Source organism: Nasonia vitripennis, chromosome 2 (genome assembly GCF_009193385.2).
Source record: "Nasonia vitripennis strain AsymCx chromosome 2, Nvit_psr_1.1, whole genome shotgun sequence".
Lineage (NCBI taxonomy): Eukaryota > Metazoa > Arthropoda > Insecta > Hymenoptera > Pteromalidae > Nasonia > Nasonia vitripennis.
Genome location: NC_045758.1, coordinates 25,848,933 through 25,872,785, shown reverse-complemented (window position 1 = coordinate 25,872,785; position 23,853 = coordinate 25,848,933). Strand labels below are relative to the sequence as shown.

General features: G+C 39.6%; 5 protein-coding genes across 15 annotated transcripts; 2 read left to right on the top strand and 3 right to left on the bottom strand.

Moving 5' to 3' along the window:
• Window positions 1–6,869: 6,869 nt before the first annotated feature.
• Window positions 6,870–8,730, bottom strand: LOC100121804 (putative tRNA (cytidine(32)/guanosine(34)-2'-O)-methyltransferase). Of its 2 annotated transcripts, XM_003425121.5 has the most exons (6): window positions 8,555–8,730; window positions 8,138–8,388; window positions 7,949–8,018; window positions 7,671–7,873; window positions 7,219–7,601; window positions 6,870–7,137 (listed from the first exon to the last, which is right to left on the bottom strand). In XM_003425121.5, exons 2-6 carry the CDS (start codon window positions 8,256–8,258, stop codon window positions 6,946–6,948), a joined length of 969 nt encoding a protein of 322 aa, XP_003425169.1. In that variant the 5' UTR covers window positions 8,259–8,388; window positions 8,555–8,730; the 3' UTR covers window positions 6,870–6,945. The 2 variants fall into 2 exon arrangements, with proteins under 2 accessions (XP_003425169.1, XP_032452651.1); XM_032596760.1 differs by lacking the exon at window positions 8,555–8,730 and having other exon boundaries at window positions 8,138–8,547.
• Window positions 8,404–11,178, top strand: LOC100121822 (YEATS domain-containing protein 4). The gene is made up of 4 exons (XM_001605379.5): window positions 8,404–8,938; window positions 9,075–9,356; window positions 9,437–9,617; window positions 10,159–11,178. Exons 1-4 carry the CDS (start codon window positions 8,891–8,893, stop codon window positions 10,329–10,331), a joined length of 684 nt encoding a protein of 227 aa, XP_001605429.2. The 5' UTR covers window positions 8,404–8,890; the 3' UTR covers window positions 10,332–11,178.
• Window positions 10,413–14,665, bottom strand: LOC100678288 (ceramide transfer protein). 5 transcript variants are annotated; one of them, XM_031924645.2, is made up of 10 exons: window positions 14,391–14,665; window positions 14,231–14,317; window positions 13,815–14,169; window positions 13,258–13,597; window positions 13,033–13,152; window positions 12,415–12,951; window positions 11,890–12,057; window positions 11,378–11,806; window positions 11,171–11,303; window positions 10,413–11,093 (listed from the first exon to the last, which is right to left on the bottom strand). In XM_031924645.2, exons 4-10 carry the CDS (start codon window positions 13,576–13,578, stop codon window positions 10,966–10,968), a joined length of 1,836 nt encoding a protein of 611 aa, XP_031780505.1. In that variant the 5' UTR covers window positions 13,579–13,597; window positions 13,815–14,169; window positions 14,231–14,317; window positions 14,391–14,665; the 3' UTR covers window positions 10,413–10,965. The 5 variants fall into 5 exon arrangements, with proteins under 5 accessions (XP_031780505.1, XP_032452648.1, XP_031780507.1 ...); XM_032596757.1 differs by having other exon boundaries at window positions 13,258–13,558; XM_031924647.2 differs by adding an exon at window positions 13,645–13,674 and having other exon boundaries at window positions 13,258–13,558; window positions 13,815–14,665.
• Window positions 14,666–14,947: 282 nt separating this feature from the next.
• Window positions 14,948–19,775, top strand: LOC100121840 (DNA-directed RNA polymerase I subunit RPA2). Its single transcript, XM_001606524.6, has 14 exons — window positions 14,948–15,108; window positions 15,199–15,531; window positions 15,618–15,857; window positions 15,931–16,253; window positions 16,324–16,583; window positions 16,673–16,915; window positions 16,995–17,467; window positions 17,548–17,832; window positions 17,917–18,131; window positions 18,320–18,458; window positions 18,555–18,711; window positions 18,960–19,213; window positions 19,294–19,458; window positions 19,532–19,775. Exons 1-14 carry the CDS (start codon window positions 15,040–15,042, stop codon window positions 19,742–19,744), a joined length of 3,369 nt encoding a protein of 1,122 aa, XP_001606574.2. The 5' UTR covers window positions 14,948–15,039; the 3' UTR covers window positions 19,745–19,775.
• On the bottom strand, window positions 18,154–23,851 carry LOC100121857 (V-type proton ATPase subunit H). Of its 6 annotated transcripts, none has more exons than XM_008219534.4 (10): window positions 23,394–23,613; window positions 23,168–23,249; window positions 22,896–23,085; window positions 22,609–22,827; window positions 21,908–22,045; window positions 21,265–21,555; window positions 20,779–21,185; window positions 20,593–20,706; window positions 20,436–20,511; window positions 18,154–19,037 (listed from the first exon to the last, which is right to left on the bottom strand). In XM_008219534.4, the coding sequence occupies exons 1-10, from the start codon at window positions 23,449–23,451 to the stop codon at window positions 19,029–19,031; spliced, it is 1,584 nt and encodes a 527-aa protein (XP_008217756.1). In that variant the 5' UTR covers window positions 23,452–23,613; the 3' UTR covers window positions 18,154–19,028. The 6 variants fall into 6 exon arrangements, with proteins under 6 accessions (XP_008217756.1, XP_032452649.1, XP_032452650.1 ...); XM_032596758.1 differs by having other exon boundaries at window positions 18,162–19,037; window positions 21,944–22,045; XM_032596759.1 differs by lacking the exon at window positions 21,908–22,045 and having other exon boundaries at window positions 18,162–19,037; window positions 23,394–23,648.
• Window positions 23,852–23,853: the final 2 nt, after the last annotated feature.

Sequence of the window (23,853 nt, the reverse complement as noted above, 5' to 3'; positions counted from 1 at the left end):
AAAAAAGTATGCGATTCCGTGGTAATCCACACAAGTAAGGAAGAATTGACGAAGCGTTCCGCCATATCTCGTCCGGGGGGAAAAATAAAGCCGCAGAATTTCCATTTCCCTACAACGTCGCTTCGTCCTGCGTATACATACAGCTATATAGAGCGCGAACCGAAAAAGCCCGCATCAGCAACAAGTCATGCATGGGGAAACGCGCGCAAGTGTACACCTCAATCCTCTCAAGTACCCCGGTGAGCATAAAGCTCCCTCCCCCCTCCTCCCTGAGGCAACAGCCAGCCAGAGGCACAGCACACAGAGCTCAAAAATAAAGACACATAACCCGAGCAGGTCAAAGCGTGTGGAGGAGGAGATCGGCTTTGGGGCTTGCAATCTCGTCTTCGGTCTCTCGCGGCTGCGGCACCGCCGGAAGGATCTTGCTGGGCTACTTTGAAAGCTCGCTCGTCCCGATATCAGGCCGCTGCTTTGATTACGCTCGCGACGCTCGAGCTTTGCGCCGACACCCCGAAAGTCAAAGACCACATCAGACGAGGGGCCGTCCTACTTAATCGTATACGATATCGCGAGGTGAGAGCGTGCGGGCTCAGGGGAGGTGCACTGCGCTGCACGTCGGCTTTGGTTGCCGTTCTTCTTGCGATTGCTTTTCTTTGCCAGCTGGGCTGAGAATTTTTCAACTGGAACGATTTGCTTTTGAATTTCGAGTGCCGTTCGATCGAGGCTGAAAATAGATGATGGCTAGAATTTCGATTGGATTCGGACACATTGTACCGAACTTGTAGGTCGATTGCGAGGATAAAGATGACACGATTTAAAATGAAATTTAGACGCGATATATGCAACGGTAGATTGAATTTCGAGCCTCAGAAATTCTGTTGATATTATTATTATTATTATTGCAGAGTGTGTCAAAGCATAAATTACAAACTAATCAGTTCAAAGGCATTAGTGAATTAAACGTTCAATCAGCGTTGCTATACGCTGCTTTTATTGTTATACAGAGAGAAACGAAATTTCGCTAGCTAACCAATATCGAGAAATAGCTTCCTTAACAAACTCGTCACCCCAAATACCAAATTTTACCTCATCACTCTCTCCCCCAAAAATAAATCCGCTCACTTACGCGTCACGCAATAACACATCGTACCTCCGAGCCAAATATAAACCAAAGGCAAAGGGACGACCCTCCGGTTCTCGAGCAGCCGCACGAAAAAGTACATAAGAGAAGGAGAGCGAGCTTGCAGCCCTCTTTGAAAACGAGCCTGTTTACGCAGCGGAAGTATTACCAATCCTCTCTAGTCTCCCTCGAAACTTGCTCGAAATAGGGTTAGCGACGTAATTAGCACTCGACAACATCAGCAACAACAGCGGCGCAGCAGCAACGACACTGCTCGACGACGAAAAGTTTCGCCCTGCTCCTTCTCGCAAGCGAGACTAGAGCGAGAAAGACAGACTATATATACTCGCAATGCCGATTTCCGGCCCTCCTCGCGCGCCGCAGCTGTATCGATGATAAAACCGGAAACGATAAAACTTTCTATATAGACGACGACGAAGCTGCGCGCGCGCGAGTAACGAGACGCTGCGGCAAAAGTTTGCCGGGCTTTTCTTTCCTCCGACGCCACCGCCGCACGTTATATGTATATATATATACCGACGCGAATTTCTCCCTTTCTCTTTGTACCTGTTCTTTCGACGAGAAAGAGGCCGAGCGTGTGAGCGTCTGTGTGAGAGAGGTCGGATTCTATGTACAGTATTATACGGTATATACTATATAGAACGATAGGCGAGCTACTGTTTTCGAGTTGGCTGCAGGCAGTTCCACCCAGATGACCTGAAAAAGCGGCCCTCTCTCTCTCTCGTGGCGGCTTGACATTTACCTCGTTAGGAAACTACTTGACGGTCTACTTGAATGAAAAATATTTTATACAGAGCTACGGCGCTCTCGCTCGCCAAAGTTTAAGGCGGGTTTTCAAGATGGCTTGTTAGGATGGAATTTTGACTGTTGACCGATGGATTTGATGTTGGTGACTTTTTTATTAAATGCCAATTTATTGGGACTCGAAGAGTACCTCGAAGAGTACACTCGTAGTAAGGAACAGATAAAGTTACCAGTTGATTGTCCCGAAAAAGGATCTCGTAGGCAGCTATAGCATGAGTGCGCTTAGACTCACTAATTCGACTTGATAGGCAAGAGAGGAGACAGATATGTACTAATTGAATTGACTTGTTTCAAGACCCTAATCGAATTGATTAGCATTTTTCTCGACGTCGGAATAACCGGTTGTATGTATACGAGTGTCTGTAAGTGCGCGCGTGTGTATGTATAATACACTACTCAAGAGAACGCATTTATCACGCGCCGTATACCTACGCAGCTCTCGGATACGAGGCCTATCGAAATATAAATTAATGTCATCTAGTTGGGCGTATATTTAATTTAAACGATCGTGTATAAATTGCTTTTCTGCGAGCGACACGTTGACGTGTATGTTTATAAGCTCCGCGCTGTGAAGACGCAACTGAATCGTATAATACACGCGCTTATATCGGCGAAGCATAATTTCAAAAAAAGAAGCTGGAAAGAATGGAGAGAGGAAAAATTCTAGAGAATCTTATAATGCCGCTTGCACGCGCGAGCTCGAGGCTCGTTAAGTTCGGCTTATATTGTGAAATTTCCTCATTAAAAAGTTTAAGTATGCGTATTGTAAATATCATAAGCTCCGCATTCATTTTGAAACTTATTGTATATACTGTTTTTTATAAGTTCGAACTTCGAGCTAACAGCAGCCGGCAAGTTTAGCCAAGTATTATATTCTCGTAATGTAGCGTTAAATTAGAGTTTTAACTATCAAGACGTCGGTATATTGTACTCCAGAGTATACACACACAGCTGTGCTCCGCTATATGAATAATTTTTCAACTACACCAAATACGCTCGCATAGTATAATTTCAAACATAAAAGTATAGAATTTGCAACGTTGATTTTTTTCTCTTTCATTTCAAAGCCAACTCGCTTGTAACACAGCGGCTAAGTGAAAACAGCCGAGTTGGGTCAGACGCCGCGCACGCAACTGAAGGCTCGGCAGCACGACAGGCGATAATTTAGTCACTTCTCTCTCTCTCTCTCTCTCTCTCTCTCTCTCTCTCTCTCTCTCTCTCTTTCGCGAGGCATCGTAACTTTTGCTCGGAAAGAGAAAAAAGTTGCCTTCACACCACTTTTTGAAACTTAGCCGACGATTTGCTACATCGTTACCTCGAGAAGTGCGACCCTATATGTAGGCTCTTTGTGTGTAACACGATAAACTCGCGCGTATGGCTCGCCTGCAATTATAAGGCCGCTCGATATTTTTTTTCTGCGTACACGTTTCCGAAAATTTACACGCTGTGAATCGTGCTTTTTGCCTCGCGCAATTTTTCCTCTTTTTTTTCAGAATTCGAAGAAAAAAACTTTAATATCCACAAAATCCGCAACAGTTGGCTCGAAAGAATCGCGGCCGCTATAAATCCTCGTCCGGATTCGCAATCGCTAAACAGCAGCGCAACGCAAAGCTTGCGGTTCTCTGTACTATATATAACACATACGTATCCCGTAGAAAATTCGGGCTTTGCAGCGTATACACAGCTGCACTCGACAGACGCACGGGGAGTTTCTCTGTCGGACGTGCAGTAGTCGCGTTTTCCCTCTTTCTCGCTCTCGCACAGGCCGATTTTCGCGTTTGATAAATATTGAAACGATAATCGATAACCGCAACACAGACATACATGTATACAGTTACAGAGCCGGAGAATTAGCGCAACAGCGGAGAAAAGGGATGAGAGCCGGCCGTATGTGTACAACGAAGGCGTATGAAACTGCAGCCGCGAAAACTGCCAGAATTTATCGAGGCTTATATATACAGCTCGGTGCAAGCAGGTGAAATACAGGAGTACGCTATGGGCTACTGCGCGCAAACGAGGATCGATGCGCGCTCCGTCTCTAATTACGCGCGTGGTATAAGGTAGCTCGCATGCATGCGTATATAACTATATACCCGCGCAGTTGGGGCATGAGTTAAGATTAAAATTTTAGCTGCTCCGGCTAACTGATTTTCCAGGCATTATACGCGAGGATATTGCGTTAGTTCGAGGAATTGCATTTTTTAATTAGAGGACTGCGGAGTATTACCTTATACGTATAGCTCGAGCGAGAGAAGATAGAGCGGTCTGTCGTCAAAGATACCGAGAGAGAGAGAGAGAGAGAGGGGGGGGGGGATATAGCGAGGGTTGGAGACATCAGGGAGATGGAATGATGAGAATGAGACAGTGCAGCTCCAAAAACACTTTTGTCGTTAGACCGATGCTATGCGATGCCGAGTTAATGAAAGTCGAGCTGGCTGTACTATACCGAGGCCGGGAGTCAAGGGACGCAGGTATGGAGTTAGTTGAAAATTACGAGACGGAGCGGGGGCTGTGCGATGGAAGCATAATAATATGCCCAACGCGCGGTGTTTTAATTTTAAATGAATAATTTTTAGTAACACGCGCGGTATTATCGTACGAAATTCACGTGGACGATTAAAAATTAAATTAAAAACCGCGAGTGGATCTGGATTTGCATGTATTATATATAAAACGGAGCTGGAAACGATTGGTTGAATAATTCGAGCGCTGCAGCTGGAGAAAGAACGATCCACATTTAAAAATGTGCATAAATCAAGGTAAGTGTGGGACAAGCTCTCGCGGTAAAGATCGATTAATTCCATGCGGATTAAATTGAAAATGCAAGGTACAGTCCAACGATAGACTTTTCAAAACGTCGATATGCGCCAATCAATCTATAACAAAAGAACCAAAGGCAGACCGCAAAGACGACAGAGAAGCCATCGCAGTCGTTGCATCGCGTAAATCCGGGACTTATCGAGCGGTCAGTCGAGAGTTGCTGGAGCTGCGGCGGTTAAAACAGTTAGGCGCGCATGGCCGGCCAGTAAACAGGCCTCTCTCTCTCTCTCTCTCTCTCTCTCACACTTCGCGTTAATTCCGTTATCGTAGCCGGCCGCATACAGGCTTAGAGCTTAACCCCCCCCCCTCGTCGCTGCGGAGCTTATACTATCAGATTATTGCGCGCGAGCGCTAAGAACTCGCGCGCGAAAGAAGTTACAGCGCTTTTTAAGTCGCGCTTGTACATAGCCGCGGCGGCGAGAGAGAGAAGGGCGACTTTGCAAATTAGCTTCACACGAGTTTGGAGAGTTTGTTGCGCCGGGAGTTGCTGGCTTTTTCCCTGCGCACGACTGCTTAGATCGAGAGATGCCGGAGAGAGAGAGAGGGGAATACATTATTTTTAATCGAATTTCCTGCAGGGCACAAGTGCCGCGTTTGCGCGTGATTTATTTCCTTCTTTATGGTTTATACGTAAATATATCTGTTTACGCGAACTGGTTAATAAAAATCAATTCGCATACACATTTTCGCAAACGGCGACACGCGAGTGCCAGTTAGAATTTCCAAAAGCATCATGCTTAATTGTACTCTAGATAACTGTATATACGTATGTTCAGTTGGCTTAAGGATTATTTGCGTGCGCGCGCGCGCGCGCGCGTTGTCGCGGCGACGGCTGCGGCGTCGCGTAATTACGAGCATTTACGTGCGCGTGTGTGTGTGTGTAGCGCGCGTTGTACCATTAGATTACCTTTTTAATTTATGTTAATTGCCACTTGTAAATATATCGCGGCGCACTTAATTGTGCAAGTAATTATTTCCTGCATTCTCGTACTATATAGCTGTGTGCATACTCATACCGCGCTCTCAAATCTCATTTTTCACGTACACGCTTACGAACGAACGATCGCACACACGCTGAATTAAGAATCGATCGATATTTCAACACCGAAGCTACATAGAGTCAGGCGATCTACGAAACGGTGGTGTAAGCTATATCACGTACAGAGCATATAATATTCTAGGATCGGCCTTTACCGATGCTGCGCGACATTCAATATTTATGTCCGGCCGCAGAAAAGGCCGAACCGACATACGCGTGCGATTCCACTCGGAAGAAGAGAGCGCAGCTCTCTCAGGGGGCTTAGCCGGTTCGCCTCGAGTCCATAATACACACAGCGTAGCTCGCGTATATACAGGTATATCTGTATTCATCAGAGGCGCTTATACGAGTCATCGTTTCACCTGATGTCCCCGGCGAGCTGAGCTGCCCATTCATAATTCAAAAACACCGGATACGTCCATTTGCCCCTGCGGTTCTTATCCCCGTCTCTCTTCCTCTCCCTAGTACCCTCTTTTAGTATAAACTCTCGAGATCCTTCTTCGCTAGACGCACGCGCGCGCAAGGAGCTTTGGCATATGTACCTCTGGCAAAAGCTTCTTCTTCTGCTTCTTTGAAAATAAAAGCGAGATTCGCGGAAATTTTAATATTGCCCTTTCCAGACTCTTCGCCGGTGCGGCAGGAAAAGAACGTGATCGGCTTACTCGAGCAACCAGCCGAAACTTTCGATAGAATTAATCTTGCGGCTCGAACTCGATACCCCTGTGTACACACGGAATAGGTAGTCGTCGTCGTCGTCGTCGTCGTCGTCGTCGTCAAAGTTTTCCTTCCTTTGCCGCTCGCGCGCAGAGAAAGTTTCGATGTAGTTGTACGCGCTCTGTATATACCCGATGCCTCTTGCGAGTCGGGCCTGTATGCGCAGACACTGTATATATACGGCAGAGGCGACCGAAACTCTCTGCCAGGCGAGTATCGCATACTTGGACATCGATAGACGTACTCGAAGGTCAACTTTCACTGGCTCGCGAATATCATTACGAGTCTCTACGCTTTCGCCGTGATTTCGTCGGGCAGATGTGTAGCAGGGAAGCTTATTCCACTCGCTACTTTCCTTTTCTAACAAAAAAACATTTATTAAAAGTGTGAATATAAATCAGCTCTCTACATATTATATACATGTAAATTAAGATTCGTCATTTTGCGTATTACTCCTCGAAGCTTTGAATTCGGCTATGGTCATTGTGTTGCCTTTGAGCGTGACACTGTTTGGGTCCTTGCCAAGATTCGTGATGCTGAGCAGAGCCATCGCCTCCTCGTACGGCGGGCTTATGGGGCTTTGCGTTGGCTCGCAATACTGGAACTTTTTGCCCTCGAACTGAAATCGAAACGTTCGGAATCAATAAGTCACGAAGGTACGTTTGAATTTTTTATCAAGCGTAGTGTGCGAATATCTCACGTCGAGCGGATAGGTCGTATCGGAGTCGGGCTGGCTGAGATCCCCGCATATCACAAACGGAGCAATGTACTTGTTGATTTCCGGTAGGTGGTCAAAATTCGATAACAGGGGGTTGAGCGAAGATGGCTCGAATCCCTCTGGAGGGCAAAAGTCTTTGCAGACCACGAACGCCTCGAAGCTCGAGTTCCTGGAGCTGCGTGGTTTGGCGCAGGTGACGGAGGTGAAGAATATTTTTAGTTGGGAGTAGAGGAGCGATGCGTCTTTGGCTCTGAAGATCTTCGCGACAAAGGTGCCCTTTGGTTTCAGGATTTGAGTTGTGATTTTTAACGCTGCTAGTAGCAGCTGGGACTGGATGTAGATGTCCATATCGTGGAGACCAGTTACTGTTGAACGCAAGTTAATAAATGATTTGGTTAGGACAAGTGTATCGATTAATGAGTTTTGGTATTTACCATCAGGTGCTCCATCACAGACAACAAGGTCTGCATGCTCATTCCCAAAGTGTGCTATGATTTGCTCTGCTGTAGTTACATTAGTAATGTCTCCCTGTATTTGTACTACTCCTTCGATTGGTGCCATCGCCTGGAGATCGACAGCAATAATTTTTGGAGCAACTACATCGGTTGATGTCTCTTTGAGTTTCTGATAATTTTGGCTATAATATAAAATATTTCAGAATAAATTGTTTGTGTTTTTACATGTATAAATTTAGCTTGCCTGAAACTCTTACTTTAGTCTACGTGATAATACTTGACTCCAACTGCCTGGTGCAGCGCATAAATCCACAGCTTTTGTAACACCTACAAAACATTATAATAACGTGAGTGATAATACTTTTAAAAATTATAAAAAACAATAGATAAACATGAATGCTGTAAGAACAACAATAAAAACAGACATATCACTGCTATATGCTCACCATTAAAAATATTAAACTCGTCATCAATCTGGAGTAACTTAAATGCACTTCTCGCTCGCCACCCTTCCTCCTTAGCCCGCCGATAATAAATATCGCGTTTGTCCTTTGATGTTTTACCCATACTTGTTGTTTATTTTTTTATTCTGCACTAATTATTTTGCCTGCAGTGCAGTGCTGAGCGCTTCATAACCAAACAATCAAAACAGTCTTCCCATGTGATCAGCTGCGTGTATGCGCATGCGTTGTGCTACCTAAAACAACACGTCACTTTTTTAATTTTGTACCAATAACTATAAAATCTACGATTATTTATCAATCAATTTGTTTAGTTATTTTTCAAATATCATTTTTTCTCATTTAGTTTAGTTAAAAGCTCAGAGGCATTGTTTATCGGTAGCAAAATTCATTTTTGTATACAATGGAATTAGAGGGGGGAGAAGTCCTTGGTCGAGATCAGCGTCGGGTATTGCCCACGGTCGACAGCTGATCGGCCGATCCTAGTGCGTCGAGGAAGCCAAAGCTGCCAAAGGATCGAATCAACAGTAGTCTACTGTCTGATGCGTCCGCCTGTCGGACAGTAAACTTACATTCGTGTATACAGTCGTGTTTCAAAGGAGGTTATCCGAAGATCTTGTTTAACCTTTCAAGAATCTTTGTACTTTATTAACGTTTGGTTTAGCAATTTCGCGAAGTAAGAGCATATTCATACTCATTGGAATACTTACGGTGAATATATAATACGTGATACTGAAAATGGCCTGTGCTCAAGAATTCGGTCCTGATTCCGGCGGGAGAATAAAGGTTAAAAAACTTTGTATTAAATTTATTTACTTGTGAAGATCAAATTTATATTCAATTTGCTCTCAAACGCTAATTTATTGTGTGCAAAAGACTAGATTTTATGGAGCTGATAATGAGAATTGATGTTTACATTTAGGGGACCACCATTATCAAGCCAATCGTTTATGGAAACGTTGCACGTTATTTTGGAAAAAAGAGAGAGGAGGATGGACATACTCATCAGTGGACAGTTTACGTAAAACCTTACCACAATGAAGATATGTCAGCTTATGTGAAAAAAGTGCATTTTAAGCTGCATGAAAGTTATAACAATCCGAACAGAATAGTTACGAAACCACCTTATGAGTTGACGGAGACTGGATGGGGAGAATTTGAAATAGTTATCAAAGTTTATTTCCATGATCCAAATGAACGACCTGTAAGTAACTGTTTAATGATATGGGTAATGGCTTTATCATTGTTGAATCATATACTGATTGATAAGTGAAATTTTAATAGGTAACAATATATCACATTTTGAAATTATTCCAAACACCACCAGAAGTTCAGATTGGAAAAAAGAACCTAGTTTCAGAATTTTATGATGAAATTATATTTCAAGACCCTTCAGCATTGATGCAGCATTTATTGAGTTCAACGAAGCCACTCACAACAGGTATCTGGAAGCACGACACAGACTGTGAGTAGTATAAAAATAAATAATATGTTTCCAAAGGATGTTAAAATGACTCTATCGGTCTATACGAGCACAATTAATTTTGAAATAATAGGCTATGACACTGTTTATTCTCAAAATTTGAAATCTTGAACAGGCATACCTTTCAAAAATAAAATAAAAATCTCGGCATTTCGTCCCACCGTCAGATTGGACTCCTCAGTAAGGAGTCTTCTTTTTCTCTCTCTCGAAAGGGAAAACGGAGACTCGGGCTACTTAAAGGCCGCGACTTGACAAGGCGGCAGGCGTCTAAGGAAGCCGTCAGATCCTTACTGAGGAGTCCAATCTGACGGTGGGACGAAATGCCGAGATTTTTATTTTATTTTTGAAAGGTATGCCTGTTCAAGATTTCAAATTTTGAGAATAAACAGTGTCATAGCCATTTCAAAATTAATTGTGCTCGTATAGACCGATAGAGTCATTTTAAACGAGCGATAGTCTCATTAATTATATATATATATATATATATATATATATATATATATAAACTGTAATATGTTTCCAGTTGAGGCAAAAAAGGAGCAAACACTAAAAGCCATAACTGATGCTAGGACTAAAATCAGAAATGAGGTAGCAGAGTACAAAGAAAAATTAACACTAGCAAAAGAGACTATTGCTAAATTCAAAGATGAGATTGCGAAAATTTCTAAAAGTGGAGGGGCTCTATCTGTGACTTGATAAAACAATCGCGATTCATTTTAATAGTTTTTTTTAATCATCTTCATCACTTTCATTTGCGTGTAAATAATCAAATTTGTATAATGTAATGAATTTTTCTATGTAAAAGTAAGCAATACGCTAACAGTCTTTATTATGTTCCATATTTTCGATCTGTTCTTCACACCGATATACATATTTTTTTTTTATATAAATAAAAATAACAATTTAATTCGCAATATGTTATAATACAATTTGTCGTGTATGGCAAAGTGTCACAATAGGTACACATAGTGCATGTATGCTTCAATCAGAAAATTTGTACAACTGGACGTCACACGGACGTTTTACATGAAAAAAGTTGCAACAGTCAAGGACAGAAAACTCTGCGCGTCTGCTTATGTACAAAAACGGCGTAGCCGCCATTAAATGTGTATAACTGGTGCATCATTTGTAAATGTCAATCATACTTCAGAGAATTGTAAATTGTACGTACAACTTTATATAATATAATAACAAACCTGAAAAAAATTTGAATTACGAATGATAACGTGCGCATAAAATAATTAGCTTATTGTAACATGTAGGCGTTCTGCTAATGCAATATTGCGCTGTATCGTTGCGCGGAAGGATTAAAAAGTGCCGGGACTAACGTTTAGAATACGATTGGCTTATCTTTGCATTGATCAATACAAAAATTAGTAAAGCGCTTCAGAAACTTTGGGTACTCCCGCTTGTAGACAGCACGAAGAACCGATGCTGGAGCCCATCCACCGGGATTTACTGAAAAACAAATTTTTTTTAATGAATTATCCATATTTTAAGAGATTTTTTTAATAAATATGCTGAAAAATACTAACCAACTGAACAGTATGTTATTTTGCAAGTAATGTCTTCTCTTTTAATTTTTTCATTTTCTTTTGGTGGGTCAATAAATGTTTGGCAAACAAGACAAACTGTCAAATAAACTCGGACGCATTTTCCGGCGTTTGGCTAAAACAAATTCGACATCGATTTTATTTATTTGCGTACACTAAATGGGTATTTAAAATTATTTTTGATCTTACTGGATAATCTGGATGTTCTGTACTGTGATTGCATACAATCCACAAATCTTGTGCATCTGGATCCTGATCATCCGGCACCTTACGCATATGCGACCAAAATAAAGCATCTCTTTGACTTGCAGGCCAAATTCGTTTGTGTGTTTGTAAAAAGACTAAAGTATCCTTAGATATATTTTCTATCACTGTCATATCTTCTAATGTAGCCTCCCAACCGCTGCGATACTCAGGACTAAAGAATATTTTACAAACTTCTTGACCAGTAACACCCTTAACAACGTGACACGCCTTCAAAGGATCAACAACTAGGCCATCAGCCTCTTCTTCTCGCCTGTACATTCGCATATCCCCATCTTCAGCAAACAACTGCCAGCCTCCAGCACCTACTCCTAATCGGGCATAATGCAACTGCTCCAATGTTATCCTATTTATCTAAAATTCAAAATATCACATCAATTAATATGAGTTAAAATTTTATGGAAGAATTTGAAAAATAATCGTTTAATTGTACTCACTTCAGGCCAAAGTCGGTGCTTTGCAGCTGGTGTCGTAGGAGTTGTTGGGATTGCAACTGATTTCTGCTTCAATCTATCTTTTATTTGATTATCTTCATCAATTTTATCAAGACCTGTTTCCATAGCATCATAGAATTCCTCGTCGCACAATGCACTGTGTGGTCCCTCCTTGTGAGAATAAAAAAAGTTGTGTTTTTTTAAAACCATACACATTTTTTTTAACAAAAAAGTTGTGGAGTCCTTATGTTAAAATTAATAGAGAACCTATCACATCGACTGGTTCTTACAGACTGATGGTTAGTATATTGCGTATACTTTTGAAAGTGAGCTCAGACATAATGTTAGGTCACATCATTAATATTCAAGACACCCTCTCTTAGCAGACTAAAGCAGCATACCAAAAAATTTTGAAATAGCGCGCGCGCGTTTCATGAAGCTAAGTTCTTATTCAACTCTACGGTTCAGTTATTGACTCATCATCATATGGACGTGCGACTTCTGACGTGCAGCGCGATTTTGACTTACTTCATAATCAGGTCCGCCGTGGATCACAACTCTCGGTCTACCAGAAACACCTCCGTTTGACGTAACTTGATCCTTCAATGACCTGCAAATTTCTTGTAATTTTCGTCGTTTTTCCATTTCTTTTTCCCAACGTTTACGCCAAGCGTCTTCACGTTGTACCATCAAATCAACGCAATGCTGCAGAGTTGCTATCACTCCCTCGCTTGTAGCCTTAAAAGTGATAGCTTCACCTTTAAAGTCGATTGCCTGTTCAGCTGGATTAAATGAAACGTCATTAACTTTATCTTCGCTTGGTTGACCTTTACCCTGTAAGTTTTTAGCATTCTCTGCACAATCATCAAAGTATTTTTGAAGTGTATCCACTTGTTGCACTAATATATCTTTGAATGTTTCTATCTCTGCTAATTTTTCCTTTAACCCCCTGACACCTCTTTTACTAAAACTACCAGCACTGGCCGTTGACTGTGTGTTTGATACCAAAGATATGGCACTGCCGTGACGTTTCAAACTGTTTTCACTGCCATATCCAGATTCAGCCTGTTGATAAGAGAACGTGTATCACTGATTTGCACGCAGCCAATGCTAATGCAAATAGTTGCTCAATCACACTAATACTACCTTGTACGACTTTAAAACATCTATCCAACGTTGTCTCTCTTCTGGTAGATTAGCTCTCAAGTACCATACCAAGCAGTCATTCACAGACACATCGAATCTACACTCATCAAATTCATGAGCCTGAAATGATATCATACAAAAGAATTATTTAAGCATAGTTTATTAAATCAAGCTAACACATGCAAGAGCACAATCATGAGTGTTCAAAGTTCAACGAGAGATTACTTTTATATCTGCCTTGTAAAGACTTATAGAGCCGCGACAGCCAAATCCGCTATCTTGTTCAGATTTGTAATAAGATAGAGTGCCATCTTTTAGCACAATGAAACGTGTCTGCCAGCCGTGTATATAGTTGGTCCACTTTGATAAAGTCCCCTGGAGTTCAGGCACAATTACACCATCTGAGCCCTCATCCTCATCAGCTCCAATATCATTATAATCTACTACTTCGTTATTTTGCTGTGATCCTTCCAATACGTCAGTCATTTCGATTCGTACGTTTCTCTTGTTGCAACTCGAAGTCGATCTGCAAGTAGGAGGCATCATTAGGAATTCAAGGAGAAGCCTGCAAAAAACATCACAGAATAAAAACGCAGCGCTGCTATATATTACCGGGCTCGATTACCCTGCTCCGAAGTGTAGCTAAAAAAGAACGGCCGAGAGATAAGCCAGCTGGATTATCAATATTTACCTTCGTAACGGCAAAAGCGCATTACTTATTTTGACGCGCAAGAGAGAGGGAGAGAGAGAGAAGAGAGAGTGAGACAGAGAGCAGAACTAACCTCAAATAGTGACGTTGCGAGAATCGAGTTCCAGTTATCAGAGCGATCCACTTTGGTGCGAGCCATTTACGACGTTATGCATTGTAGGGTCGTGTGGCCAGTGATTGCAATAACAACGAGCTTCTCAAAGATGATTCAACGATCGCAGCAGTCAGCACGGTTGCTTACAGTTCGCTGCTGATGCTATATACTGCTGCTGTGTCGTGTAATATTAAAGCTCCACCCACTTATGCCACTTGTTACAGGCTACCCCGACGCCCCTTATCATCCCTCGAGAGACACGTTACTTACGCATCGCTCGTTTTTTTTCTGATTAATTCAATTCCTTTGATCTGACTCCTCGGTATGACTGTTGCTGCGATGTATATCCTCTATATTAATATTTAATAATAGTGCGTGCACACGTATATACCTACGTGTGTACACTTTTGCCTGTGGATGTGTGTCACGCGTTGCACCGTTTGTACACAGTCACTGTTGTGTGTTGCTGTTGCTGGCAGTACCTATATATATATATATATGAGTATAGTGCTAGTCTGCATATGTACATATATGTATAGTTGCGGCTATAGTTACTGGTTGCATTAATTGTATGGCTCGATGGCCGAATGTGATGTGTATGTTCATACGCATCACAAAATACGACTGGTTCAGAATTGCGTCTGGTGAATCGATGCTTGACCGATGTGTAATCTTTATTTTTCCTGCTTATGCTTCATTGCTTTGCTGATTACAGGCTTTTTATTAACGTTAATGCATAAGGCTCGCGGATATAAGACAGGAGGAGACAAACAGTTTGTACAGAGCGTTTCAATATAAATTAATAAATCAATATAAAAATGAAAAGAAAGAAAAATGTTGTCTCTGATTTATTCTATAAAAAAACCTTTATCTCTTACTAACGTAAATAAGTCTTATTGTACTGTACACAGTATTATCTATATGTATATAAATTACACTTTAAATATTAAAACTGAATAAGGTCCGTTCCAAAGTATCCGTTATCTAACAAAATCACCATAAGTTGCAAAATCGAACGAACCTTTTCATTGTATTTGACGTTTCGTTAGAAGAAAATTTTCTAGAATCTCTCGAGATCTGCAAAATATCCCTAGGCGAGGCTATAGGCGGCGGACTTGGTTGAAACTTGAAAACAGTAGCACGTGTTTTCGCCGTGCAGACTGCGGGAACCCACTAATATTTATGAAGTTTAAAAGGAATCAAAATGTTGATAGAACCGAAGTTGACAAATACGGCGCCGGATTTCGGTCAACCGGCTGCTAAACAGAACCCTGTGAGTGTCGTAGATTATATATCAAGTTTTAAGTTTATATTCTCGCGTGTCTAACCTCTTGTTTTTATTTTAAATCTTTTCATCTCGCAGCTTCTACAAAGATTAGGAGCTCCGCACATCGATTCGTTCAATTATGCATTGGGTCAAGGTCTCACAGAGGCGATAGACAATTTGCTTCCGGTGTATCTGACACTTGCTAGCGGAGATAGGATAGAATTGAGGATTGAAGATGTTACCATCAACCACCCAACCGTTCCCAGTGGGACAATCGGTGTTAAGAATCACAAAATATATCCTACCGAGTGTCGACAAAGAGCTGCTACTTATAAGGGTAAGATCAATGCTAAGATTGGCTGGTCCATCAATGGAAGAAAGCAAGAGACAGTGGAGAGAAGCTTGGGAGAAGTACCTATTATGGTCAAAGTACGTTCAATTAAATTGAATTTTTTCTTAAATCATATACCATAATTCAAAGAATGTTGTTATTATTGATCAATATTTACTCTTAGTCCAATAAGTGTCATTTGAACAATATGAAACCAGCACAATTGGTTGCTGTTAAAGAACATGAACAGGAATGGGGTGGATACTTTATTATTAAAGGACATGAACGTCTTATAAGAATGCTACTTATGACTAGGAGAAATTATCCTATTGCTATTAAAAGATCTGGTTGGAAACAAAGAGGTGATCAATTCAGTGATTTGGGTATTTTGCTGAGATGTGTCAGGGATGACAATACAGCAACAGTGAGTTATATTTATTTACTTTTTTTTAATAATGAAGAAAAGAAAGCAGTTTAATGAAAAATTCTCTTTTCAGAACAATTCTTTGCACTATGTAACAGATGGCTCAGCCAAACTGATGTTCACACACAGAAAAGTACTTTATTATGTGCCTTTAATTTTAATGCTAAAGTGTTTGATGAATGTTTCTGACAAGTACATTTACAATGCATTAACTGCTGGTTGTGATGATGATGTGTACTACAAAAATTGTGTCTTGAATATGATGAGAACTGTTCATGAAAAGGATTTGCATTCGCACGAGCAGTGCAAAGCATATATTGGAAAAATGTTTAGGATAAAATTTTATGAACTTCCTGTCAATGCCACGGATATAGAAGTTTGCGATTTCATAATTAAGTGAGTGCTGTCAAAAAATCGCTTAATCAAACTCATTCAAATTTCAAGCATTTATTTATCTTGTTTTTAGGTACTGTATAGCGATTCATCTTGATGATCCTGCAGATAAGTTTCATTTACTTTGTTTTATGACAAAGAAACTTTTTGCACTAGCTGATAACAAATGTGCTGTAGAAGGTGCTGATGCTGTTATGGTTCAAGAATGTTTGCTGGGTGGTCATTTATATTTACAAGTTATCAAAGAGAAATTGTATTCATGGCTTATGGGTTTGAGATCGGTCATTGTAAGAAGAGCAAAGAATGTGGGAAATAACTTCACATTGAACGTTCGTGAGTATTCGAATTTAATAATAATTTTATAAAAAATTAATTAAAAAATGCAATGATTTCTAAAAATAATCCTGGTTTTATATTTATAGAGGAAATGTTGAATGCACTGAAAAGCTGTGGTACTTTTGACTCCCAAATGGAGAACTTCTTAGCCACTGGTAATGTAAGATCACAAACTGGCTTAGGTCTTATGCAAAGTACAGGTTTATCTATAGTTGCCGAAAATATCAATCGAATGCGTTATATGAGTCACTTTAGAGCGATACACAGAGGTTCTTTTTTTCAAGAAATGAGAACTACTGAAGCTAGGCAGTTGCTACCAGATGCTTGGGGTATGGGTTATTTATAAACGTCTTTTTGTTTAATGTTGATACATACCTTTTTTCAATACATTTTTGTTATCATCCTTAGGTTTCATTTGTCCTGTACATACACCTGATGGTGCTCCATGTGGTCTTCTCAATCACTTAACAATGAACTGCATTGTAACAAAGCATCCAGATCCCAAATTAAAAAATGCCATACCAACCATTCTACTGGATTTGGGAATGTTACCTATGTCAATTGCCGATGACTGGAAAAACTCTTATACAGTTGTCTTAGACGGCCGTGTAATAGGTTTAATTGAAGACAACATTGTTGGCAGAGTAGTGGACAAATTGCGGGTTTTAAAAATAAATGAAAAAGTGCCACCAACGATGGAAATAGTTTTGGTGCCAAAGAAAAACGTGCCATCTCAGTATCCCGGTGTTTTCCTTTTTACGGGGCCTACACGTATGATGAGACCCGTGAAGAACTTGTCTGTGAATAAGACGGAACTTATAGGCACCTTTGAACAAGTTTATTTAAATATTTGCGTCACCGCAGAGGAAGCTGACGAAGGAGTAAAATCTTTTCTATATCAGCAGCAATGTCAATTTTTCGTATGAAATTATTACTATCAAACACAATTTATTCATTTTAGCTGACTACCCATCAAGAGCTTTCTAAAACGACCTTTCTCAGCAATTTAGCCTGTCTTATTCCAATGCCAGACTGCAACCAAAGTCCTCGAAATATGTACCAATGTCAGATGGGTAAGCAAACTATGGGTACTCCCTGTCTAACTTGGCAACAGCAAGCAGAAACAAAATTGTACAGACTACAAACGCCATCGACGCCTCTTTTCCGACCGGTGCATCACGACAACATTAATCTTGACGAATTCGCCATGGGCACAAACGCAATTGTCGCTGTTATTTCTTATACTGTGCGTTTATACAGTGCACACACTTTAAAAAATTTGACCAATTGATTCCAAGGCAAGATTTAAAACTAATAATTACTCTTACAGGGCTATGACATGGAAGATGCTATGATCATCAACAAGTCAGCTTATGAACGAGGTTTTGCTCACGGTATGATATATAAGTCGGAGTTCATAGAATTGAAAGAACAAAGCGACTACTTTGCTAGAGATCCCAATAGAGCTGACCTAGTTGATAAATTGGATAGTGACGGTTTACCAAATCCGGGTACAATCCTGCAAGAAGGAGATCCCTACTACAGGTGAGATTAATCAAATGTATACTTAACAAATACAGGATTAATATATTTTAATTTAACACAGTAGTTAGTACCATTCAATACTTTTTACATTTAAAAACACTTTAAGTGATTGAATTTAAATTACAATTATAATACATAAATGTTGTATAGTACATCATTGGAATTTAATTAAATGTATACGTTTTTAGTTATTATCAAGTAGATCACAAAACATTCCTAATAGGAAAATACAAGGGAAAAGAGGCGGCTTTCGTAGACAACATAAAGCTTTGTGGATCTTTACAAAGTAGCACTAAGGGTAAAGTGTGCATAACTTTACGTATTTCTGTAAGTAATATAATTCGTTTAACTTGTTAAAAATATAATTCCATTCATCAACAACTTGGTTGGCTATTTGTTAATTTATCTAATATTTCTCAACAGCGTAATCCGAGTGTCGGTGACAAATTTGCCTCTCGAGCAGGTCAAAAGGGTATTTGTTCGCAAAAGTGGCCAGCAGAAGATCTGCCGTTCACAGAGACTGGTCTCATCCCAGATATCGTGTTCAATCCTCACGGTTTTCCCAGTCGGATGACAATTGGTAAGTTTTCAAAAAAATCAAACTAAATGTTAATGTACTACATACACATACGTATGTGTGGCCTGCTAGATATCAATTATCAAAACAAAGCAGTTTTGGACTTTTCCATTTCCTCTATAACAATATGCGTGCCGAGTCTAGATATAGTGATCTGCCACCAATGCTAAAACTGCCTTGTTTGACCTGTTGATTCAACCGCTCATGCTGTAACTGCTAAAGTCAAATATATGACTTATTTCATTTTTCAGCTATGATGATCGAAGTTATGGCTGGAAAGTCGGGTGCGGTTCATGGTTTGGTACACGATGCGACTCCGTTTAGGTTTTCTGAAAATGACACTGCGGTTGAGTATTTCGGAAAGCTGCTGGAGCAAGGTGGTTATAATTATTATGGGACAGAAAGAATTTATTCCGGCATAGACGGGCGCGAGATGACGGCTGATATATTTTTTGGTGTGGTACATTACCAAAGACTGCGTCACATGGTTTCCGATAAGTGGCAGGTTGGTTGCCTTACGCTACGTATTGATAACGTATTTCATGTGATGAGATTAAGGAAGTAAAAACGTCTTACTTATTCTAGGTGAGAAGCACAGGACCGATAGACGTTCTGACCAGGCAACCTATTAAGGGTAGACGCAGAGGTGGTGGTGTTAGGTTTGGTGAGATGGAACGTGACTCTTTAATATCACACGGATGCTCTTTCTTACTTCAAGATCGACTATTTCACTGTTCTGACAAAACAACGGTAAATCTCTTTGCAAATAAAAACACCATCTAAATTTGACTCATCTTTTTAACGAATAAAATTCTTTGTTTAGACACTTGTATGTAAGAAATGCGGTACTTTACTTGGACCTGTTATGGAATTAGCAATAAACAAAGCTGGCCCTGGAGAAAGAAGAATGAGGTGTAGATTATGCGGGGATGACGGAGTACTAGGCGAAGTCGATGTACCATATATCTTCAGATATCTGGTAACTCAACTTGCATCTTGTAATATTAATGTAAAAATTGCCTTTAATCAGAAATGATTATTAAAAAAATTTCTCTGTTCAAAAGAACTGTGATGAACTCTTAAAGATTCAGTATGCTGCACTTTTATATTATACACAAAATTTTTCACTGAATTCATAGTGAATGATGTAAATATTCTATTATAATACTTTTTTTTATTTCACTAATACTTTGACATAAATTTTTAATGTTCAATAACAATCGAGTTTTCATTATATTACATAATCACCGTATGCACTGCATGATCAAGATGTTCATACAAGCGCGAGCTTGTATACACATATCTACAATTAGGTCAAGAGTATGTACACAGTTGAAGTAATTATTTTGTTGATGTTAAAAGTGGTATTATAACGTTTAAATTTTTTTCGTATAATTCAAAATTCAACAACATCCCGCAATACAACTACATTTATATTTTTTTAGATAAAAAAAAACGCATTTGAGTACGTGAAAATGTACTTTTGAATTTCATTTCCGTGGAATGTAAAACCGTACTATTTATTCACGGGAAAAAGTTTAATGATGATCAATTTTATAGAATCTCTCAACTCAGTAACAATCAAAAGTCACAAGCTTAAAAATAAAAATACGAACAACAGCAAAACATAGTTACTGGAAATACGAATTAATGACGAACTCTGTATTTTAAATAAGCAAGTTCAGCCATTTGAAGCACACTTTAGAAATTTAAGCTTTGGCAGGCACCTGGGTTCCAGCTTTAGCTCCGCTTGCTCCAGTCGATCCCGTTTGTTCTTTTTCCAACTGCTTTCCAAGGTACTCCCTGTATTCATATATTAATGGTTTATTAGTGATCACGTCTACCTGTGATCAATCAATTATAAAATAACGTTTTTTTACTCACCAATTGTGTACCATTAACTTCTGAACGGCTAAAAGTGCTTCGTACCGTACGTTAGGATCGTCATGACTCAACAACTGCATTACTCGTTGTTTGCCTCCCAATTGTTCAATAATGCTGAAGTAAAACAGTTTATATTAAATAATTCAAATTCTTTGTAGCGTTTATCAAACTTTCGTCCAAACTTACTGTTTTCCTCTGGGGTAATGCCGAACGTATTCGCCAACATCGAAACAGGCGACGCTCAATACCAGGGGATCTTTGCTAGTCTCCAGTAAATGAACCAAAATACGAAGAAGTTCATAGTTTTTCTCGTTCAAACGGCTCGAGTTTTCTCGCCAGAACTTTCCGGACTTGTGCACAGGTGACCATTCGAGACGGCCAGACTTGACCTCCGTTGCGTATTCATCGAACGAGCTCAAGTCCTGAACTGAGGCCTGGAGTTTGTCATTCAAAAATTCGATGTCGTCGGTGATGTCTTCGTCATCAAACTTCCTTTGGCTCAAAATCGATAGCTGCTTTAAGACTTTGCATTGGACCATGGCAATGCAATGCTCCTTTGCGACTTGCGAATCTTCGACTTTTTCGATTAGATTCTAAAACGTACATACATATAGTTTCATTTTTTCGTTTTCAATTGAGATTAAAATAGTTTATGTTCATCACGAGACTTACTCTGAATACTGCAAGGATGATTCTTGTGACCTTCTCCTTCACAGAGTCACTCAATATGTCAGCAAGGATAGGAATAACATTAAATTTATTCATTTTTTCGGCAAGCAGCGGATTGAAGGTAAGCACCCATAGACAGAAGATCAATTGATATTGAACTTGGAAATTTACTCTGCCAGAGAGAACACTTAACAAGGTAGAAATTCCATCTACAGAAACAAAAGCAAAGCGATACTCGTCGATACGGAGCATCATTTGCAGACATCTTGCCACTGACTGAATGTACTCGTTGTTCTAAATAAAATCAGAGATCAATTATTAGTTTAAAACTGTTCAATGTTTTTAAATGGGGAAAAACTTAGAAAAATCGTTTATTCTCAATCCTTCAAAAATAAAAAGGTCCAATAGTAGATGCATCAATCAAATAATAACTATTAGTGCTATTAAAAGAATAAATAAATCATGCAAGTTGCATCAGAGTACGATACTGAAAAAAAAATCATGCCATAAAAAAATATCAGCAAACCAATACTCAATGAAATTATTTTATCAATTAGGTGCTTTGTAGTAATATTATTTGAAAATTGGATAGTTGTTTATTAAAATTCTAGTTTAGCAATGGATACTTAGTTATCAAGAAATCAACCATTAAAAATTTATGTTGAGTTGTTACGGAACCAACCGGGTTGAGCAATTCATGTAACTCATTGGTCTCTCCAGTCTCGGTGGGATTGGCATCCTGCGCAATCTCTGCATGCATGCTTCCCTCCTGAAGGGCCTCAAACTAAAAAACCCACTTTAACCATGACCAACTATTTAAGGGACTAAAGGCTTGTTCACATTTAGTTTTCAAAACCCTTACCCAGGCTGGTAAGCAACACTTATAAGCTGCATCTTTATCAGGGAAAAGGTGTGAATCTAGGCTTTGAGAGAAATCTTCTTTGTATCAATTATTTATTCAGTACAAGAATATGAAAATGAGTTATTAACTTGAAGGTAGTAAGACACATTTTACAAAGCACCAGTATTTGTAATTTCATATTTTTTATTAAAAAAAAAAGTTATTTAGTGAGTGGTTTAGTTTACTATTACGAATAAGATGGTAATTAGTAAAAAATAAAGGAAAGCAAAGAAGCATGCATAAGCAATTACTCATAGATGAAACTACTATTGGTATCTAACTATTCTAAAGGAAATAATATATAATAAAGCAATATTCTGAAACAAATATTCATTAAGATACTTGATTTTCTTTCACTTTACGCATAAAAAAATTTAAACTAAGATTTCTAGCATACAAAAGAAATCACACTATCAATCAAATTATTTTAAAAGTATAAAACTCACGCTCAACTTCAGTTGGTCTTTGAGCCAAGTAAGGTAGAACTGCAGATCAGTTTTCTCCATGGGATCATGACTCCAGCATGCTAATTTAGCAATTATCCTGGATGTCATGTTCATGATAAAACCATCCTGTCTATTCAGGAGGTTCAAGAAGGGTCCCCATATTGATTCCCTCTTGCGTGTAGAGTGTTCACGAAAGATCTCAACACGGTTGCGGTGTTCCTGTTAAGAGTATTGATGTAAAAAAGCAGTATTTGTTGAGATACAAAAGTTATGTATATAATATTAACCTGCAGCATATCATCAATCATAGTAAGGATGTACTGGATCGTCTGATCTTTAGAGACATGTCCAAGTAGATTGAGGAAAGTTTTGGCAGCCTGTCCAGGATTCTCTTTTAGCTTAGCTTCTCTGGCTGCAGAATCACTGGTGTCAAAGGCAACAATGAAGTCGTAGTCTTCTTTGGATATCATCTGAGATCTAAATTCATTAAGAGAACAAATTTATGAATAAACCATTCATCAATCATGGAAATTGCAAAACAACAGTATAATGCACTCACTGTAGATACGACTGCCAGTTGATGCGCTGGTTCCTAATATCGGCAGCTTGCTGCTGCAAGATACTCGTTGCAGCAAGCATATCTGCAATAGAACAAGTAAATCATCAGTACAGTGCTCCGAACCCCCGAGTACAATCCCTAATTCTAACAAAATCAATCCCCAAAGCAAGTGGCAGATAGCAATAGTGTGGGAGGGGCACAGATTGTTTTCTCAAGCCTGGCTTACCGATATTCTCGTCCGGCAGGGCCGGAATCATGTCCTTAATGTTCGTGCGATCAGCCATGGTTGTGAGCCTCACCACCAAGGGATGATTATTGTCGTCTCAGCACTGGTATTGCACAAAATTCGGGGATAGTTGATCGGTTGCAGTCGTGAGATACTGTCGCGCTCAGCTATTCCATGTTCGATCACAAGTCAGGTCACGAGATTGGTGTAGCGTGAATATGGCTGAGAATTATTTGGGTGTCAGTGACGTCAGATGAGCGGCGACGTTCAGGCTGTATTGATCAGCTGATACTCCCACGAATTTCGAATCGACTCTGTGTAATTCTATTTATACTTACTTTTTTGGATATCAAAAGTTTTATATCTTAAATTGTTGTTATTTCATTGATAAGAAAACAAGATTTAATTCTTAATTTTGCATTATAAGCTTATTTATTCTTCATTTATAAAAACAAATCCT

Bases quoted from the DNA above. Each gene is read 5' to 3' on its own strand.
- LOC100121804 (XM_003425121.5), bottom strand. From the start codon at position 8,258: ATGGGTAAAACATCAAAGGACAAACGCGATATTTATTATCGGCGGGCT. The intron at 8,019-8,137 runs GTGAGCATATAG...AATGTTTTGTAG, and splicing joins CGAGTTTAATATTTTTAATG to GTGTTACAAAAGCTGTGGAT. The intron at 7,602-7,670 runs GTAAATACCAAA...TGCGTTCAACAG, and splicing joins CTGTGATGGAGCACCTGATG to TAACTGGTCTCCACGATATG.
- LOC100121822 (XM_001605379.5), top strand. From the start codon at position 8,891: ATGGCCTGTGCTCAAGAATTCGGTCCTGATTCCGGCGGGAGAATAAAG. The intron at 8,939-9,074 runs GTTAAAAAACTT...GTTTACATTTAG, and splicing joins ATTCCGGCGGGAGAATAAAG to GGGACCACCATTATCAAGCC. The intron at 9,618-10,158 runs GTGAGTAGTATA...ATATGTTTCCAG, and splicing joins CTGGAAGCACGACACAGACT to TTGAGGCAAAAAAGGAGCAA.
- LOC100678288 (XM_031924645.2), bottom strand. From the start codon at position 13,578: ATGATGCCTCCTACTTGCAGATCGACTTCGAGTTGCAACAAGAGAAAC. The intron at 12,058-12,414 runs GTAAGTCAAAAT...TATTCTCACAAG, and splicing joins ACGGCGGACCTGATTATGAA to GAGGGACCACACAGTGCATT. The intron at 11,304-11,377 runs GTAAGATCAAAA...AATTTGTTTTAG, and splicing joins CAGAACATCCAGATTATCCA to CCAAACGCCGGAAAATGCGT.
- LOC100121840 (XM_001606524.6), top strand. From the start codon at position 15,040: ATGTTGATAGAACCGAAGTTGACAAATACGGCGCCGGATTTCGGTCAA. The intron at 16,254-16,323 runs GTGAGTGCTGTC...TCTTGTTTTTAG, and splicing joins GTTTGCGATTTCATAATTAA to GTACTGTATAGCGATTCATC. The intron at 18,132-18,319 runs GTGAGATTAATC...ATACGTTTTTAG, and splicing joins GAAGGAGATCCCTACTACAG to TTATTATCAAGTAGATCACA.
- LOC100121857 (XM_008219533.4), bottom strand. From the start codon at position 23,451: ATGGCTGATCGCACGAACATTAAGGACATGATTCCGGCCCTGCCGGAC. The intron at 21,186-21,264 runs GTAAGTCTCGTG...TGTACGTTTTAG, and splicing joins TCATCCTTGCAGTATTCAGA to AATCTAATCGAAAAAGTCGA. The intron at 20,707-20,778 runs GTAAGTTTGGAC...GTTTTACTTCAG, and splicing joins CATTACCCCAGAGGAAAACA to CATTATTGAACAATTGGGAG.